The sequence below is a fragment of the Salmo trutta genome, chromosome 5 (assembly GCF_901001165.1).
Source record: "Salmo trutta chromosome 5, fSalTru1.1, whole genome shotgun sequence".
Taxonomy (NCBI): domain Eukaryota; kingdom Metazoa; phylum Chordata; class Actinopteri; order Salmoniformes; family Salmonidae; genus Salmo; species Salmo trutta.
Genome location: NC_042961.1, coordinates 53,549,788 through 53,569,985, shown reverse-complemented (window position 1 = coordinate 53,569,985; position 20,198 = coordinate 53,549,788). Strand labels below are relative to the sequence as shown.

Sequence of the window (20,198 nt, the reverse complement as noted above, 5' to 3'; positions counted from 1 at the left end):
CCCTGGCGCTATGACATCACCGCCCCCCAACGAGAGGGGAAGGGGCAGGCATGGAGGGAAAGGGGCAGGCATGGAGGGAAAGGGGCAGGCATGGAGGGAAAGGGGCAGGCATGGAGGGGAAGGGGCATGCATGGAGGGAAAGGGGCAGGCATGGAGGGGAAGGGGCAGGCATGGAGGGAAAGGGGCATGCATGGAGGGAAAGGGGCATGGTGTTGAGGCAGTAGGTATTCCTTTTTCTCATTCTAATGTAAACATATATTAGGTTATATAGATGGCACGATTGTCATGTTTTTAAAATGTACTGATAGCCACACTCCAACACTCAGACATCATTTACAAACGAAGCATTTGTGTTTATTGAGTCCGCCAGATCAGAGGCAGTAGGGAGGACCAGGGATGTTCTCTTGATAAGTGTGTGAATTGGGCCATTTTCCTGTCCTGCTAAGCATTCAAAATGTAACGAGTACTTTTGGGTGTCAGGGAAAATGTATGGAGTAAAAATGACAACATTTTATTTACGAATGTAGTGGAGTAAAAGTAAAAGTTGTCAAAAATACCCCCCAAAACTACTTAAGTAGTACTTTAAAGTATTTTTACTTAAGTACTTTACACCACTGTCTAGAGATTCAAAAAAAACTTGAACTGAACTTAAATTTATAAAATAGGTTATGTTAATTCCTAGATTACTTTCAAATTAATGAATGAAAATACACCAGAGGACATACAAATCAGGAGTATTTATTTAAAAACCAAAACAATGAACAGTTCCACTTTTCCATCGCACAACATAAACATAAAAAAGCAGTACTACAAAAGATCAAATAAAAAACAAGGACTAAGATACATTACAGAAGTACATTTGTTTTGTATGTACAAGCATTATTATTGTTTATAGGCAAAAGGCAAAAAAGCTGCTGAAGAAACAATGGCATGTGCAAAAATACTCTCCAAATCCACAAGCGTTAGAATCCTCCCCTCAAACTACTAGCTACCAAGCATAACTATGGTCTATGCAGTGTTATACAAAAAACTATTCCCTTCTGTGATAGGCTGCTATGCTACAAGCAGGGAGATCCTTTCAAATGGGTTCTACTAGAAGCAAAGCTTGTGGAATCCTGGCAGAGACTCTAGATCTTACGGTTTGTTCTAGATCTCTCACTCCATTTGTTCTGAAACACATTGTGATGATAGAGGAGAGGAAGGAGATTATTGATCATTAAAGGGATTTATTAATAGATCATATTGTTCTTCCCCTTCACTAGGGACAGGTGTTTTTCAGGATCATGTGACCTGATCAGGAAGGCTGGGCCCTGGTTATAGGTTTAGACCAAAGACGGTGGATAAATGAAGATATCTTATGTGATAGAAGCTGGGTCTGGTCTACTTAGTTAATTGACTGCATATGAACTAGAAAAAATAGGGAGCGGGATGTCTTGCTTCCTCTTCCGTCTCTGGTATAGACTATAACCAGGGCCCAGTTGTTCTAAGTCACATGGTCAGGAATAACTGCTGTCCCTAGGTTCTGACTGGAGGGAGTACAGCTAAGACCAGAAGCTTACTTTTTCGTAGCAGGTTAGGAGAAATACACAGCACGTTAGGATAATTAAAGTGGCAGATTAGGATACTTAGGTTAAGGTTAGGAAAAAGGTTAGGATTAGCAAAATGTTTCTCCTAACCTGCTACAAAAAGTAACTTCCGGCCGTAGACTATACTCCCTTTAGTCACAACCCTGTCCCTATATGTTAGTCATGAAGACCATCACAGCAACCACAGGTAAGTACAGCTAGAGACACAGGTTAACACACAGCAGGTAAAGTTAGAGACGACAGTCACACAGGAAGTATAGGCCTAGAGAAGGTAGGAAAAACAACAAACAACATGTAAACGGTGAGACCGGTGAAAGACAGGGACTGAACTGTGAACAGGGGGAGAGGAGAGACAGAGTAAAACAGTGGAATGTATCATGGTAACAGAATCTTTTTCTAACATTGAAATACATTATTTTGGAACAAGAATCATTATTTAAAGTTTTGTTTTGTTGTTGTCACCAAAAACACTGAACACCTATATCTACACCCTCTCGTCAGCTTGGCTGTTATATCCATGTAACAGACATTTTTGGCAGTGATTTTTTTTGTCCCTTTCGTTGAATACTTACGATTCCCCTATGAAGAGAAAGCAGTTCAAATAGAATCATATCTTACACTCCTTATTATGCTAATAACACGCTACAAGGCAAAGAGCAGTTGGAGCTCTGGCAGTAGATGTCGCCCATAACGACTGATTCAGGGTCAGGTAGTTTTAACTCCCCTAATGGTTTTGGTTCTGACTGGTGGGCAGGGTAATCTGATCCTAGATCTGTGGTTAAGGAGACACATCTACACATCATACGCCCCTCCCATAGATACAACCATGTACATAACATACATAGATACAGTCTCAGTTAAAAGATGAGAGTCCAAGTCCAGATGAAGATATGGGTCTGGGTCTAGCCCTTGGCTGGTGGGCAGTGACATGTGATAAGAGCAGCAGAGTTTGATGGTCTGCTTTCAATAGTGCCACTGCCCTGGCCATATCTCTCTTTGGTACTCACAAGGGAAGCTGCACAAAGTATCCAAGCTCACAGGTTACAAAGTCAACTGACTATGGAGTTTGGAGAGAGATTATTATGGTGTGTTTGTGTTCAAGAACAACAGAAAATGCTCTAGTGAAGTAACAGCTGGTTCTGGGCTATAAAAAGTGTTTTATTTGTAAATTAACAGTCAGCTATCTCTCCTGCTATCAATTTTTTTCCTCTCAAAAAAATGGATGTTCCTAAATAATGAAGCTTCTGACGACAGTGAGATCAAATAAACGAAGACGCAATCAGTGAATATTATCTGCATTCAAATGAAGTTCAAGGGATATCTCCAATGATGGTTGGAAATGCATCCTCGTACTCGTACTTTGCATGCTATCATTCAGACTTATTTGTGGAACATGCATAGCTGCGTATTCATTCTCAGTGAGTTTGAAGCCCTTGGTGCAAAACACTTCCTTTGTAAGAGCCCCCCCCCCCCCCAAAAAAAAAGAGAACAGGGCCAGATATTGAGTTACACGAGATGTTGACGTCACTGCTGAGAAACCTTCTACCTCCAAGTTACCATGAAAATCATAATAATAACAGCAAAATTGGACACAATGGCATCGTAATACTTGACATTGGTCATAATACTTTACACTGCACAGGTGGGGTTAGGGCGACAGTTCAGGTGACACAGCGCTAAGTTACTCACGACTGGTCAGCACTCATTTTAGATGCCAAGAGGACTAGTGTGTTGCTTAGAACACATCGCCATTTAATCAAATCAAGAGAGCAATGCTGGCAACAATAACTGATTGATAAAGGGACAAGCCTTACAGACAGCAGTAAAGTTTGGACAAACAGTGAGCTCTGAATTTGGAGGACTGGACTGGACTGGACTAGTCTGTGCTGTTCACAGAAAGTGACAATGTTGTTACAACATCAAAGCGGAACGTTTACATTTTTTACTCTTCGTATGCATATCATATCAACGTATATCATTGGTGAGAAAAAAGCTTTTTCTTGTATTTAGGGAGCAGGAAAAGCATTGCTACTGTAGTTGTCTGTTCCATTTTTCATGCAGAGTTCCCCTCCATACCCCATAATAACCATGTCATTACTGTTAACACAATATGATGTTCTTGTTATAACTGGCACGTGGGTGGTGGAGTTTACAGCATGCAGGTCTGGGTTAGAGCACGGACTGACCGTTGGCAGGTTCAATGTGATAAGAGAATGACCTGGTCAGGGTTAAAGGGTCAGGGGTCACAGGTGGGGTTGCATCTCATCGTTACGGTTAGTTGAACGGCAGTTAGTTATCTTGTGCTGTGTTCCCCTCATACACACACCACATTGGGAGAGAGGGGCATTTCCCCTCATACACACACCACATTGGGAGAGAGGGGCATTTCCCCTCATACACACACCACATTGGGAGAGAGGGGCATTTCCCCTCATACACACACCACATTGGGAGAGAGGGGCATTTCCCCTCATACACACATCACATTGGGAGAGAAGGGCATTTCCCCTCATACACACACCACATTGGGAGAGAGGGGCATTTCCCCTCATACACACACCACATTGGGAGAGAGGGGCATTTCCCCTCATACACACACCACATTGGGAGAAAGGGGCATTTCCCCTCATACACACACCACATTGGGAGAGAGGGGCATTTCCCCTCATACACACACACCACATTGGGAGAGAGGGGCATTTCCCCTCATACACACACCACATTGGGAGAGAGGGGCATTTTAATTCATTAAAGTGACAAGTAGCGTTCCACCCCTTCCCTCCCTCCCTCCCTCCCTATAGAGAAATAAGACAAATATAGAAAAAACGGCCAGCCCCTCAACCCTCCATCGTGATTGACCAATACAAGTGCCATGGCGTTCTGAGAGGTGGGGTCTGTGTGCGTAGGTGGGACGGGACTGGGTGAGGCAAGGGGGCCAAGGGGGAGGGGTAAAGGGTGGACCCTAGGAGGGGGGTTTGCTGTAACCAAACAGTCCAACAGGGAAGTACTTGACGTGCGTGGGCCACTGGGCGGCCAGTTGGAAGAACTTGACGTCGTTCCACTCCACTCCGTCTATGGACACTGCAGGGACACACACAGGGAAGGAGACACAGCTAAGTATGGCTGTTGTTCAGGCAGAGAACACTTGGGCTGTGTCCGAAATGGCACCCTATTCCCTATATAATACACTACTTTTGACCAGGGCTATTCCCTATATAGTGCACTACTTTTGACCAGAGCCCAATGGGCCCTGTACAGGGAATAGGATGCTATTTCTGACGCACCCTTAGAGACACTTAAGCGGTCCGTTAACCCAGCCCATTCTCCATTTCCTTTTTCCTACAACATCCCCAATAAATCATGTTCCCCTCACCCTGCCCTCACCCCACACTCTCTCCACCCTCACCCCACCCCACCCTCCCCCCGCCCTCTCTCCACCCTCACCCCGCCCTCACCCTGCCCTCTCTCCACCCTCTTTTTTACTCGTTCTAAAGGTTTCGCATTCAGAGAACCATTATCATTTCATCTCCCTATACCCCCAGCCTCTCTTCCAGTTTCTCTTCCTCCTCCTCCTGTTTTCAGAGATTCCTCTACAGTACACCTTCACTGGATCATCCCTCCCTCCCTCCCTGTCTTATGTTGCTGTACCTTTCAACATGGTATGATGCTGCTTGGCAGAACAGATGAGTCTGCTGATGGCCTCGATGACCTGGCTCTTAGAGTCTACGTCTTTCTCCTTAGGTTTCTTACCCAGGAAGATGGTGGGAACTACAGAGAACGTGAGAAAGAGAGAGACATCGAGAGAGAGAGACAGAGAGAGAGTCAATCTTCATAACAATACAATTCAATGCATGGAAGAAAGAAAACCACAACTAGAGGGCATGTATACATTCCACTTCCTGTCTCCGTATTAAAAACTGTTGTAATGCTGAATGACTTTGCTTGTGTATTATAAAATAAATGGTATTCTAAAACCCTTTACCCTTCTTGTTCTTCTCCTTGGTGACCACCGTCATGGCCATGGTGCTGACCTGGGCCTGGGTCTCACTGATGCCCCCTCCTGGTAGCCTGCTGACCTGCAGGGACCTGAAGGCACTCTTCAGGGTGTTCTTGCCGCCCGTGTCACGCCGTTCCCCGTCACGTCGCTTCTCCGCCAGCGACGCCAGCCAGTAGTCCACCTGCAGCCCGATGGTGTCCACACCATGAGGCATACTGGGGCTCCTGGGACAGGAAGGGGAGGGGCCGGAGGCAGGTAAAGGTGGGGGTTAGGGTACAATGCGGGAAAGGGGAAATTACAGAGGTTCTTGGTTAAAAATGCCAAAAGGCTGTGTTGTTTTGGGAGGTTTAGGTATGGGGTATTTAGTGACAGAGCGGGTTAAGGATTCAGGGGCATACATGTCAAACACGCATCAACCCTGACCCTGAGTTGGGCCACGCCACAGAGGACAGTAGAGTCTGTTACAGCACCAAACCCCATCACAATGTTGGGCTATAACACTAGAACCTGCTGATGTTGCTGTGGTTGTTTTTATCTGTGGTCAGACTTGACTTTCAGCAGGACAGACAAGAAGGGGACAGAATGAACCTGAGACGGATGAGCTGATCTGTTTTGAGGAGAAAAGGGACTGTTGGTAATATTTCTCTCTCTAAATCCCTCTCTCTCTTTAACTCCCCCTCTCTCTCTTTCCTCTCTCAGAGTTAGGCAACGCTGTCAGGTCCTTGGGGGCCACAGTGTATACTGTCTATTGGTTATCGTTCCTATCTGTCACGTCCTGACCAGCAGAGGGAGCAATTGGATTAGTTTTGGTCAGGATGTGGCAGGGTTTTTGTGTTAAGTGTTGTGTTGGTGATTGGACTCCCAATTGAAGGCAGGTGTGTTGAGTTGCCTTTGATTGGGAGTCCTATATAGTAGTGTGTGTTTTTCTTTGGGGTTGTGGGTAGTTGTTTTTGCACTGCGTTTTGTGTGCCTGCAAAACTGTTGCTGCCATGGTTATTATTGGTTTTCCTGTGGATGCTTTACTCTGATTCATTAAAAATATGAGTATCCACATTCCCGCTGCGCCTTGGTCTTCTCTCCAGTACGACACATGTTACAGAACTACCCACCACAAAGGGACCAAGCAGCGGAAGAGGAGGGAGCCACAGGAGAACAGCGTGGATGGATGGACTTGGCAGAAGGAGCGAAGATTCTGGGAGGACAAGTTAAGGGAACTAAGGGAACCCGAGAGGCAGCCCCAATAATTTTTTTGGGGGGGCACAAGGGCTGTTTGGCGGGGCGAGATTGGAGCCCCAGGCCAGCTCCCCGTACCCTTGTAGGGCAGAGACAGACTGGACAGGTCCTGTGCTTTGGGGTTGGGGCTGTGGTGAGGCCTGGGATTTTCAGGCCGGTAGGCACAGTACCAGCGCACCGCATGTGCCAGGGCGAAGTGAGCATCGAGCCGGAAGGGGTGATGCCAACCCTGTGCTCAAGACCGCCAGTGCGCCTCTATGGTCCGGTGTTTCCCGCTATACGCACTAGCATGGAGGTGCGTGTCTCCAGGCTGGCAAGTCCAGTACCAGCCTCACGCATCAGGCGTATAGTGCGTCAGCCCAGCCCCGCCAGTCGAGTCGCCAGAGCTGCCCGCCAGTCATGAGTCGCCAGAGCTGCCCGCCAGTCATGAGTCGCCAGAGCTGCCCGCCAGTCAAGAGTCGCCAGAGCTGCCCACCAGTCATGAGTCGCCAGAGCTGCCCGCCAGTCAGGAGTCGCCAGAGCTGCCCGCCAGTCAGGAGTCACCAGAGCTGCCCGCCAGTCAGGAGTCGCCAAAGCTGCCCGCCAGTCAGGAGCCGCCAGAGCCGCCTGCTAGTCAGGAGCTGCCAGAGTGGCCTGTCTGCCCGGAGATGCCAGAGTGGCCCGACTGCCCGGAGCTGCCAGAGTGGCCCGACTGCCCGGAGCTGCCAGAGTGGCCCGACTGCCCGGAGCTGCCAGGGTGGCCCGACTGCCCGGAGCTGCCAGAGTGGCCCGACTGCCCGGAGCTGCCAGAGTGGCCCGACTGCCCGGGTCTGCGAAAGTGGCCTGACTGCCCAGATCTGCCAGGGTGCCCCGCCTGTCCTCCGGTCCAGCCCGAGTGGCCCGCCTGTCCTCCGGCCCAGCCCGAGTGGCCCGCCTGTCCTCCGGCCCAGCCCGAGTAGCCCGCCTGTCCTCCGGCCCAGCCCGAGTGGCCCGCCTGCCCGGATCTGCCAGAGTGGCCCGCCTGCCCGGATCTGCCCGAGTGCCCCGCCTGTCCTCCGGTCCAGCCCGAGTGGCCCGCTTGTTCTCCGGCCCAGCCCGAGTGGCCCGCCTGTCCTCCGGCCCAGCCCGAGTGGCCCGCCTGTCCTCCGGCCCAGCCCGAGTGGCCCGCCTGTCCTCCGGCCCAGCCCGAGTGGCCCGCCTGCCCGGATCTGCCAGAGTGGCCCGCCTGCCCGGATCTGCCAGGGTGCCCCGCCTGTTCTCCGGTCCAGCCCGAGTGGCCCGCTTGTCCTCCGGCCCAGCCCGAGTGGCCCGCCTGTCCTCCGGTCCAGCCCGAGTGGCCCGCCTGTCCTCCGGCCCAGCCCGAGTGGCTCGCCTGTCCTCCGGCCCAGCCCGAGTGGCCCGCCTGTCCTCCGGCCCAGCCCGAGTGGCCCGCCTATCCTCCGGTCCAGCCAGAGTGGTCCGTCTGCCAGGGTCAGCCCGAGTGGCCCGTCTGCCAGGGTCAGCCCGAGTGGCCCGTCTGCCCGGCGCAGCTATCGGCGCCACCGAAGTGGGCGATGCCGAAGGTGGAGCGAGATCCACGTCCCGCACCTGAGCCACCTCCAGGATAGGTGGGTTGGGGAGGGAGGGTGTAGCACAGTGCCGTCGTTGACGGCAGCCACCCTCCCTTCCCTCCCTTATTGTTTAGGGGTTATTGTTTATGGGTTTTGTTGGGGTATTGGGGATTTTTTTGTGTTTTCTTTTGTAAGGTGCATTCCGGGGTCTGCACCTTGAGGGGGGGTACTGTCACGTCCTGACCAGCAGAGGGAGCAATTGGATTAGTTTTGGTCAGGATGTGGCAGGGTTTTTGTGTTAAGTGTTGTGTTGGTGATTGGACTCCCAATTGAAGGCAGGTGTGTTGAGTTGCCTTTGATTGGGAGTCCTATATAGTAGTGTGTGTTTTTCTTTGGGGTTGTGGGTAGTTGTTTTTGCACTGCGTTTTGTGTGCCTGCAAAACTGTTGCTGTCATGGTTATTATTGGTTTTCCTGTGGATGCTTTACTCTGATTCATTAAAAATATGAGTATCCACATTCCCGCTGCGCCTTGGTCTTCTCTCCAGTACGACACATGTTACACTATCACGGACTTAGACATAAAATATGAGTCCAAACACTCTCTGGCACTTAAATGATCCATTAATGATTGCCCAGGAAGAGAAGAGAAAACATAGCAACTGGAATTATCCTCTAATAAGAAATAAAAGACTAGACCCATGCCAGGGGTTGCAGACTTACCCCTGTACTGCCAGAACACTGCCCATGGAGGGAGAGGAGGGGGGAGTGGCAGCCTCTTTGATCAGCCCAGCGGGAGAGCCGTGGGAGGGAGGGGACGTAGAGGGAACAGCAAGGCTCACTGCCACACCCTCTTCTGTGTCTCCTAGGCAACCTTAAGGGCACGAATAGATGGCGGTGAGATAAATGTCATTATTTGTTTAAAAAAAGTATATATATACACTACCGGTCAAAAGTTTTAGAACAACTACTCATTCCAGGGTTTTTCTTTATTTTTTACTATGTTTTACATTGTAGAATAATCATGTATTAACCAAAAAAGTGTTAAACAAATCAAAATATATTTTAGTTTTGAGATTCTTCAAATAGCCACCCTTTGCCTTGATGACAGCTTTGCACACTCTTGGCATTCTCGCAACCAGCTTCACGTAGAATGCTTTTCCAACAGTCTTGAAGAACTTCCCACATATGTTGAGCACTTGTTGGCTGCTTTTCCTTCACTCTGCAGTCCAACTTATCCCAAACCATCTCAATTTGGTTGAGGTCGGGGGATTGTGGAGGCCAGGTCATCTGATGCAGCACTCCATCACTCTCCTTCTTGGTCAAATAGCCCTTACACAGACTGGAGGTGTGTTGGGTCATTGTCCTGTTGAAAAACAAATGATAGTCCCACTAATCACAAACCAGATGGCATGGCGTATCGCTGCAGAATGCTGTGGTAACCATGCTGGTTAAGTATGCCTTGAATTCTAAATAAATCACTGACAGTGTGACCAGCAAAGCACCCCCACATCATAATACCTCCTCCTCCATGCTTCACGTTGGGAAATACACATGTGTAGATCATCCGTTCACCCACACGACGTCTCACAAAGACACGGTGGTTGGAACCACAAATCTAAAATTTGGACTCCACACCAAAGGACATATTTCCACTGGTCAAATGTCCATTGCTCGTGTTTCTTGGCCCAAGCAAGTCTCTTCTACTTATTGGTGTCCATTATTAGTGGTTTCTTTGCAGCAATTCAACCATGAAGGCCTGATTCTCATGTGAACAGTTGATGTTGAGATGTGTCTCTTACTTGATCTCTGTGAAGCATTTATTTGGGCTGCAATTGCTGAGGTTTGTAACTATAATGAATTTATCCTCTGCAGCAGAGGTAACTCTGGGTCTTCCAATCCTGTGGCGGTCCTCATGAGAGCCAGGTTCATCATAGCGCTTGATGGTTTTTGTGACTGCACTTGAAGAAACTTTCAAAGTTATTGAAAATTTCCGGGTTGACTGACCATGTCTTAAAGTAATGATGGACTGTTGTTTCTCTTTGCTTATTTGAGCTGTTCTTTCCATAATATGGACTTGGTCTTTTACCAAATAGGCCTATCTTCTGTATACCCCCCACCCTACCTTGTCACAACACAACTGATTAGCTCAAACGCATTAAGAAGGAAAGAAATTCCACAAATGAACTTTTAAGAAGGCACACCTGTTAATTGAAATCCATTCCAGGTGACTACCTCATGAAGCTGGTTGAGAGAATGCCAAGAGTGTGCAAAGCTGTCATCAAGCCAAAGGGTGGCTACTTTGAAGAATCTTAAATATAAAATATATTTTGATTTATTGAACACTTTTTTGGTTACTACATGATTCCATATGTGTTATTTCATAGTTTTGATGTCTTCGCTATTATTATACAATGTAGAAAATAGTAAAAATAAAGAAAAACCCTTGAATGAGTAGATGTTCTAAATCTTTTGACCGGTAGTGTATATATGTCAGAAAATAGGCATGCTTTTTGGAAGATGGAAGATATATCTTTAGAGGTAACAGAGTGAATGCCATTAATGTTTTTTAAACCACCTACCAGTAGAGGATGGACCAGGCTCAATCAGACCAACCTTCACCACCTGAGAGACATGACAACATCCTGTTACTGCAACATCAGGAAAAACACATCATATTCGAACACCTTCAATCAGCTGAAGAGTTACTATAGAAACTCAAAGGTAGCTCTATGGAAGAGGCCACAGAGAGAACTAGGCGTTTGGTTTGTACACATACCCCAATGAAGGGAATGAACTTCTGGTAGGAATCTTCATCGTGCCTGGAGAGAGACAGAGAGATAATGTTTTAAATGGGTTTTAATGAAATACCATCTTCTGGTTAAGGTATGTGTTACACCCTGACAGTGTGTGTGTGTGTGTGTGTGTTACCACTCACGTCCTGTGTTTACAGGTAAGCATGGCCTCAGCGATGGGCAGCTGGTGTGTGACTGTGGCGCCGCTGATGTACTGAGAGATCCTACCTGCCACGTCCAACTGGACTACAGTGCAGGGAAACAGCAAGACAGGTCAAAGGTTAGATAGAGGTCAGAGGTCAGGCCCTGTGTGCTAACTTTATGTATCCAGATCCAGTATGTGTTTACCTTTCTGTGGAGGTTCAGAGTGGATGAACACGTCTCCCCACGCCCCATCTAAGAATGCAGAGCTGTAACGGTTGTCTAGGGCACCCAGGTGCTTAGCAACAGGATGACAGCCTATAAGAGAGATAGAGAGGGTTCTATTTTAGTGATCAGCCTGACGACAACAACTCTTTCTTACATCAACAACACATCGCCACGCCGGTCACCATGGATACCGACGGCCATGTTGTTTGTCTCACCTAGGGGCACCACCAGGAACCTCAGGTGGCTGAGCCAATCAGAGGTCTTGCTGGCCAGCTGGGTGACGAAGAACTGCAGGATGGCACTGAGGTAGCTCTGACTGCCCACCACTGCCACCTTGACTGGCCTGGGCATGGACGAGTTACAGTTACAACTGAGAGGGAGAGAGAGGGGAGATGGTTAAAGATAATCACTGATGTATTACAGCCTTAAAAACTCAGGACTTCATCAACCCCATACAGAGTGAAGAGGGACGGAGGGAGAGAGAGGAAAACAAAGAAGAAGAAGAAGAAGAAGAGAGGGAGAGAAGCAGGAAAGAAAGAGGAAGATAAAGAGAGAGAGATGGAGGCAGAGAAGTGGATAGAGAGAGGATAAAAGAAAGGATGCAGGAAAGAGTGAAAAGCAAAGATAGCGACAGTGAAATAAATGAGCGAAGAGAATCAACTGAATATTGTCTGTGACTGTGAGTTCTGAGGTCTAAATATTTCATAGACAGACAGATTAACAGATCATACAAGACATGTTAGATCCGACAGACTCACAACTTTGTGTGTGTGCGTCCGTGCGTGTGTGAGACTTACAACTTCTGGATGCGTGTGAGGACAGCGGAGAGCACCGCCTGGATCTCAGCTCCTGAACACGTACACACCACCGGGTGCCTCTGTACCTGCAGCTGCTCTACCACGTACTGGAACACACACACACACACACACACGCACACACACTTAGAGAACTGCGGCAACATACAAGTTTGTTCTGATGCAACATGCACACTCCTACACAGTTGTTACCTGGCCCTGCCAGTCGGTGCCATTGACCAGGATGAGACTCTCAGGAAGAGCAGAGTCAGACAGCAGGACATGGTTTAGCTGATCATACACCGCCTTCCTCAGGACCTACACCCACACCCACAGCACACACACACACACAGCACGCACCCACACCCACAGCACACACACCCACAGCACACACACAAACACACAGCACACACACAAACAGACCCACACCCACAGCACACACAGCACACACCCACAGCCACAGCACACACCCACAGCACACACCCACAGCACACACCCACACCCACAGCACACACACACACCCACAGCACACACACACACCCACAGCACACACCCACAGCACACACCCACACAAACACAGCACGCACCCACATCCACAGCACACACCCACAGTACACACACACACCCACAGCACACACCCACACCCACAGCACACACACAAACACAGCACGCACCCACATCCACAGCACACACCCACAGCACACACCCACAGCACGCACCCACAGCACGCACCCACACCACACACACCCACAGCACACACACAAACACACAGCACACACACAAACACACAGCACACACACAAACATGAAGTGGAACAGTTTCTTTTTAGATGACTCATAAAAAAATACATAATTTCTTCTCGTCGTCAAGGGTACATTTATGTGCTTTATTCAGACAAGAAGAAGAGATCAAGAGGGAGAGGAAGAGGGAGAGAGACGACCTTTGTTTCTTGGCGTATAATGTGCTGTGTTTTTTATATAATGTGCTGTGTTTTTTATATAATGTGCTGTGTTTTTTATATAATGTGCAGTGTTTTCTATATAATGTGCTGTGTTTTTTATATAATGCAGTGTTTTTATATAATGTGCCGTGTTTTTTATATAATGTGCTGTGTTTTTTATATAATGTGCAGTGTTTTCTATATAATGTGCAGTGTTTTTTATAAAATGTGCTGTGTTTTTTATATAATGTGCCGTGTTTTTTATATAATGTGCAGTGTTTTTTATATAATGTGCAGTGTTTTTATATAATGTGCTGTGTTTTTTATATAATGTGCCGTGTTTTTTATATAATGTGCAGTGTTTTCTATATAATGTGCCGTGTTTTTTATAAAATGTGCTGTGTTTTTTATATAATGTGCAGTGTTTTCTATATAATGTGCAGTGTTTTTTATAAAATGTGCTGTGTTTTTTATATAATGTGCCGTGTTTTTTATATAATGTGCTGTTTTTATATAATGTGCAGTGTTTTTTATATAATGTGCAGTGTTTTTTATATAATGTGCTGTGTTTTTTATATAATGTGCAGTGTTTTTTATATAATGTGCAGTGTTTTTTATATAATGCAGTGTTTTTTATATAATGTGCTGTGCTTTTTATATAATGTGCAGTGTTTTTTATATAATGTGCCGTGTTTTTTATATAATGTGCTGTGTTTTTTATATAATGGGCAGTGTTTTTTATATAATGTGCAGTGTTTTTTATATAATGTGCTGTGTTTTTTAAATAAAATGTGCAGTGTTTTTTATATAATGTGCTGTGTTTTTTTATATAATGTGCAGTGTTTTTTATATAATGTGCTGTGTTTTTTATATAATGTGCTGTGCTTTTTATATAATGTGCAATGTTTTTATATAATGTGCTGTGTTTTTTATATAATGTGCTGTGTTTTTTATATAATATGCAGTGTTTTTTATATAATGTGCTGTGTTTTTTTATATAATGTGCAGTGTTTTTTTTATATAATGTGCTGTGTTTTTTAAATAAAATGTGCTGTGTTTTTTATATAATGTGCTGTGTTTTTTATATAAAATGTGCTGTTTTTTTATATACTGTGCTGTGTTTTTTTAATAAAATGTGCTGTGTTTTTTATATAATGTGTTGTGTTTTTTTTATTATAAAATGTGCTGTGTTTTTTATACACTGCTCAAAAAAATAAAGGGAACACTAAAATAACACATCCTAGATCTGAATGAATGAAATAATCTTATTAAATACTTTTTTCTTTACATAGTTGAATGTGCCCGACAACAAAATCACACAAAAATAATCAATGGAAATCCAATTTATCAACCCATGGAGGTCTGGATTTGGAGTCATACTCAAAATTAAAGTGGAAAACCACACTACAGGCTGATCCAACTTTGATGTAATGTCCTTAAAACAAGTCAAAATGAGGCTCAGTAGTGTGTGTGGCCTCCACGTGCCTGTATGACCTCCCTACAACGCCTGGGCATGCTCCTGATGAGGTGGCGGATGGTCTCCTGAGGGATCTCCTCCCAGACCTGGACTAAAGCATCCGCCAACTCCTGGACAGTCTGTGGTGCAACGTGGCGTTGGTGAATGGAGCGAGACATGATGTCCCAGATGTGCTCAATTGGATTCAGGTCTGGGGAACGGGCGGGCCAGTCCATAGCATCAATGCCTTCCTCTTGCAGGAACTGCTGACACACTCCAGGCACATGAGATCTAGCATTGTCTTACATTAGGAGGAACCCAGGGCCAACCGCACCAGCATATGGTCTCACAAGGGGTCTGAGGATCTCATCTCGGTACCTAATGGCAGTCAGGCTACCTCTGGCGAGCACAAAGAAATGCCACCCCACACCATGACTGACCCACCGCCAAACTGGTCATGCTGGAGGATGTTGCAGGCAGCAGAACGTTCTCCACGGCGTCTCCAGACTCTGTCACGTCTGTCACATGTGCTCAGTGTGAACCTGCTTTCATCTGTGAAGAGCACAGGGCGCCAGTGGAGAATTTGCCAATCTTGGTGTTCTCTGGCAAATGCCAAACGTCCTGCACGGTGTTGGGCTGTAAGCACAACCCCCACCTGTGGACGTCGGGCCCTCATACCACCCTCATGGAGTCTGTTTCTGACCGTTTGAGCAGACACATGCACATTTGTGGCCTGCTGGAGGTCATTTTGCAGGGCTCTGGCAGTGCTCCTCCTGCTCCTCCTTGCACAAAGGTGGAGGTCGTGGTCCTGCTGCTGGGTTGTTGCCCTCCTACGGCCTCCTCCACGTCTCCTGATATACTGGCCTGTCTCCTGGTAGCGCCTCCAGGCTCTGGACACTATGCTGACAGACACAGCTAACCTTCTTGCCACAGCTCGCATTGATGTGCCATCCTGGATGAGCTGCACTACCTGAGCCACTTGTGTGGGTTGTAGACTCCGTCTCATGCTACCACTAGAGTGAAAGCACCGCCAGCATTCAAAAGTGACCAAAACATCAGCCAGGAAGCATAGGAACTGAGAAGTGGTCTGTGGTCCCCACCTGCAGAACCACTCCTTTATTGGGGGTGTCTTGCTAATTGCCTATAATTTCCACCTGTTGTCTATTCCATTTGCACAACAGCATGTGAAATTTATTGTCAATCAGTGTTGCTTCCTAAGTGGACAGTTTGATTTCACAGAAGTGTGATTGACTTGGAGTTACATTGTGTTGTTTAAGTGTTCCCTTTATTTTTCTGAGCAGTATATAATGTCCTGAGTTTTTTATATAATGTGCTGTGGCGTCCTAAAACTAGTTCTGGCAACTGGAACTATAGGACCCCTTGCTGTAAGAGCTGTGTGTGTGTGTGTGTGTGTGTGTGTGTGTGTGTGTGTGTGTGTGTGTGTGTGTGTGTGTGTGTGACTATACTTGTGAGAACCAGAAGTCCGGTCCTCACTTGTAAAAAGGCTATTTTAGGTTTAGGGGTTAGGTTTAGGGGTTAAGGTTAGGGTAAGGGTTAGGTTTAGGGGTTAGGTTTAGGGGTTAAGGTTAGGGGAAGGGTTAGGTTTAGGGGTAAAGGTTAGGGTAAGGGTTAGGTTTAGGGGTTAAGGTTAGGGTAAGGTTTAGGGGTTAGGTTAGGGTTAGGGTTTAAGGTTAGGGGTTAAGGTTGGCCATGTGCTGTTATAATCTCCACCCGGCACAGCCAGAAGAGGACTGGCCACCCCTCATAGCCTGGTTCCTCTCTAGGTTTCTTCCTAGGTTTTGGCCTTTCTAGGGAGTTTTTCCTAGCCATCGTGCTTCTACACCTGCATTGCTTGCTGTTTGGGGTTTTAGGCTGGGTTTCTGAACAGCACTTTTGAGATATCAGCTGATGTAAGAAGGGCTATATAAATAAATTCGATTTGATTTGAGGGTAAGGGTTAGGTTTAGGGGTTAAGGTTAGGGTTAGGGGTTAAGGTTAGGGTAAGGGTTAGGTTTAGGGGTTAAGGTAAGGTTTAGGGGTTAAGGTTAGGGGTTAAGGTTAGGGTAATGGTTAGGTTTAGGGGTTAAGGTTAGGGTTAGGGGTTAAGGTTAGGGTTAGGGGTTAAGGTTAGGTTTAGGGGTAAAGGTTAGGGGAAGGGTTAGATTTAGAGGTAAAGGTTAGGGTAAGGGTTAGGGGTTAAGGTTAGGGTAAGGGTTAGGTTTAGGGGTTAAGGTTAGGGTAAGGGTTATGTTTAGGGGTAAAGGTTAGGGTAAGGGTTAGGTTTAGGGGTTAGGGTAAGGGTTAGGTTTAGGGGTTAAGGTTAGGGTAAGGGTTAGGTTTAGGGGTTAAGGTTAGGGTAAGAGTTAGGTTTAGGGGTTAAGGCTAGGGTAAGGGTTAGGTTTAGGGGTTAAGGTTAGGGTAAGGGTTAGTAGTTAAGGTTAGGGTAAGGGTTAGGTTTCGGGGTTAAGGTTAGGGTTAGGGAAAAAAGTATTTTGAATGAGAATCAATTGTTGGTCCCCAAAAAGTCCTCACAAGTATTGTAAGACGTGTGTGTGTGTGTGTGTGTGTGTGTGTGTGTGTGTGTATATGTGTGTGTGCATATGTGAGAGTGTGACATTTTCTAAGTAAGAATTTTTGTGTATGTTTGAAGAGCATCAATGAATGTTTACATATACCAGTATGAACATATATGTCTAAGAATGTGTGTGTGTGTTACCTGTGAGCTGTGTCCCAGTTCAGGGGACCTCTCGCTGTCAGAGATGTTGGTCTTCGCCCCTTCAGTGATTGGTTTAGACAGCTGCCTCTCCTTCATAGGAGTATTGCTCTGTCTCTTCTGTTTGGGGGTGTGGCCTCCGCTGTCCAACCTGAGGGAGATGTTTCAAATCCAAATCAACCTGTATCCCGTAGCAACATTACCCAGAGGAGTATGAAATGGAAAATATTTTACCTGGCCTCTTAGAGAAAAAAATTGAAAATATTCTACCTGGCCTCTTAGAGAAAAAAAATTGAAAATATTTCACCTGGCCTCTTAGAGAAAAAAAATTAAAATATTTTACCTGGCCTCTTAGAGAAAAAAATTTCAAATATTTTACCTGGCCTCTTAGAGAAAAAAATTGAAAATATTTTACCTGGCCTCTTAGAGAAAAAAATTGAAAATATTATACCTGGCCTCTTAAAGAAAAAAAATTGAAAATATTTCACCTGGCCTCTTAGAGAAAAAAATTGAAAATATTTTACCTGGCCTCTTAGAGAAAAAAATTGAAAATATTTTACCTGGCCTCTTAGAGAAAAAATAGAAAATATTTTACCTGGCCTCTTAGAGAAAAAAATAGAAAATATTTTACCTGGCCTCTTAGAGAAAAAAATTGGAAAATATTTTACCTGGCCTCTTAGAGAAAAAATGGGAAAATATTTTACCTGGCCTCTTAGAGAAAAAATGGGAAAATATTTTACCTGGCCTCTTAGAGAAATATTGAACATATTTTTCCTATGAGTCTGTGTTGGTGCTTGTTTGTGTTCGTTACCTGGGGGAGGGCATAGTCTGTCCTCCTTCACTCTTACTGCTCTTCAGGGGCGTACAGGGTTTCTCAGCCACCGACACCTTAATGCAGGGGCCCTCTGGAAACATCTCCTGATCGTTCAACTCCTACACACACACGACACACATTAGCTCGAGTTGACTTCTACTACTACAACACAGACACACACACACACACACACACACACACACACACACACACACACACACACACACACACACACACACACACACACACACACACACACACACACACACACACAGGCCAATATATCTACTCTGGATTGTTAATTGGACTCGTTCTGGCATTTCTAGATGTTTTGTTCAGATTATTTCCGTATATGTATTGTGTTTGCGAGACACTCTACTAGAAACAACAGCATTTCGCTGCACCTGCTTTAACATCTGCAAATCTGTGTAAGCGACCAATAAACTTTGATTTGATTTGGAGTGTCTCACCAGTGTGTCTGTCTCAGAGAGGGCCTCTACCTCCAGGTTACGACTGTGAGAGTGTTTCATCTGCTCCCCCTGCTGGAGACACACAGGAAACACAGTCACACCTCACCTGCAGGGAATCTCAATCCTTCAGTCTCTCCCCCTTACTCTAACATCCCTCTCCTCTGTCTCCATTCTGTTTACAACCCATCTACAATATGTTTCTCCCATCCTCCCTCCCCCTCTCTCCTCCTCCCTCCCTCCCTCCCTCTCTCCTCCTATCTCCCTCCCTCTCTATCCCTCTCTCCCCTCCTATCTCCCTCCCTCTCTCTCCCCTCCTATCTCCCTCTCTCTCTCTCTCCCCTCCTCCCTCCCTCCCTCTCTCCTCCTATCTCCCTCCCTCTCTATCCCTCTCTCCCTCCTATCTCCCTCCCTCTCTCTCCCCTCCTATCCCCCTCTCTCTCTCTCTCCCCTCCTCCCTCCCTCCCTCCCTCCTCCTATCTCCCTCCTCCCCTCCTATCTCTCTCCCTCTCTCTCCCCTCCTATCTCCCTCTCTCTCTCTCTCTCTCCCCTCCTCCCTCCCTCTCTCTCTCTCTCTCTCTCTTCCTTCCTGGCTCTCTCCACCCTCTCCCCCCGGATGCTCTATCTCCTCCACTCTCACCTCTCTCTGCCTCCCTCCATCTTACTTACAGGGTTGAAGCAGGCGTCTCGTCCCAGGCTCCCCCCTCTGCTGTTCAGACTGGTGATCTCTGTCTGAGAGCTGGACTGAGACATCCCCTCAAAGAACGGCCTGGATGGCCACACACAGAGGAGCAATACATGTTAGCACAGATTGAAACACTTATCTGTCACATTTTAAACCAATCACGTACACCGTCCCCTAATCTATCAAGTTCTAATGATCAAACCTAATGCCAAGTTCAACCGAAGATTCTGAATCCATTTCACCATCCACCTATTCATTTGATTAGTGGAATACTGGCTGATGAGAATCGGATGTTTAGGAATGACAAGTGTTCATAATCATACAAGTGTTCATAATCATACCAGTGTTCATAAACATACCAGTGTTCATAAACACCAGTGTTCATAATCATACCAGTGTTCATAATCATACCAGTGTTCATAAACATACCAGTGTTCATAATCATACCAGTGTTCATAAACATACCAGTGTTCATAATCATACCAGTGTTCATAATCATACCAGTGTTCATAAACATACCAGTGTTCATAATCATACCAGTGTTCATAAACATACCAGTGTTCATAAACATACCAGTGTTCATAATCATTCCAGTGTTCATAAACATACCAGTGTTCATAAACATACCAGTGTTCATAATCATACCAGTGTTCATAATCATACCAGTGTTCATAATCATACCAGTGTTCATAATCATACCAGTGTTCATAAACATACCAGTGTTCATAATCATACCAGTGTTCATAAACATACCAGTGTTCATAAACATACCAGTGTTCATAATCATACCAGTGTTCATAAACATACCAGTGTTCATAAACA

The 20,198-nt window shown here is 46.1% G+C and overlaps 2 protein-coding genes across 3 annotated transcripts in view; both read right to left on the bottom strand.

Moving 5' to 3' along the window:
* Positions 1-718: 718 nt before the first annotated feature.
* Positions 719-19,509, bottom strand: LOC115194507 (phosphofurin acidic cluster sorting protein 1). Of its 2 annotated transcripts, none has more exons than XM_029754245.1 (15): positions 19,361-19,509; positions 18,695-18,763; positions 18,222-18,343; positions 17,414-17,561; positions 12,515-12,619; positions 12,305-12,411; positions 11,723-11,877; positions 11,487-11,597; positions 11,282-11,384; positions 11,123-11,165; positions 10,926-10,968; positions 9,067-9,217; positions 5,569-5,807; positions 5,235-5,354; positions 719-4,667 (listed from the first exon to the last, which is right to left on the bottom strand). In XM_029754245.1, exons 1-15 carry the CDS (start codon positions 19,442-19,444, stop codon positions 4,549-4,551), a joined length of 1,719 nt encoding a protein of 572 aa, XP_029610105.1. In that variant the 5' UTR covers positions 19,445-19,509; the 3' UTR covers positions 719-4,548. The 2 variants fall into 2 exon arrangements, with proteins under 2 accessions (XP_029610105.1, XP_029610104.1); XM_029754244.1 differs by having other exon boundaries at positions 18,695-18,766; positions 19,361-19,506.
* Positions 19,449-20,198, bottom strand: part of LOC115194972 (phosphofurin acidic cluster sorting protein 1-like) — a 51,908-nt gene continuing 51,158 nt past the window's right edge. The window contains exon 3 of the mRNA XM_029754875.1: positions 19,449-19,460. Coding sequence (XP_029610735.1) covers positions 19,449-19,460 — 12 coding nt within the window. The remainder of the gene's footprint in view (positions 19,461-20,198) is intronic.

Excerpts from the sequence above, each read along its gene's own strand:
- LOC115194507 (XM_029754244.1), bottom strand. The coding sequence starts at position 19,444 with ATGTCTCAGTCCAGCTCTCAGACAGAGATCACCAGTCTGAACAGCAGA. Across the intron at positions 18,767-19,360 it reads GAGACGCCTGCTTCAACCCT|CAGGGGGAGCAGATGAAACA; the intron begins GTAAGTAAGATG and ends GTGTGTCTCCAG. Across the intron at positions 10,969-11,122 it reads AGTTCATTCCCTTCATTGGG|GTGGTGAAGGTTGGTCTGAT; the intron begins GTATGTGTACAA and ends CATGTCTCTCAG.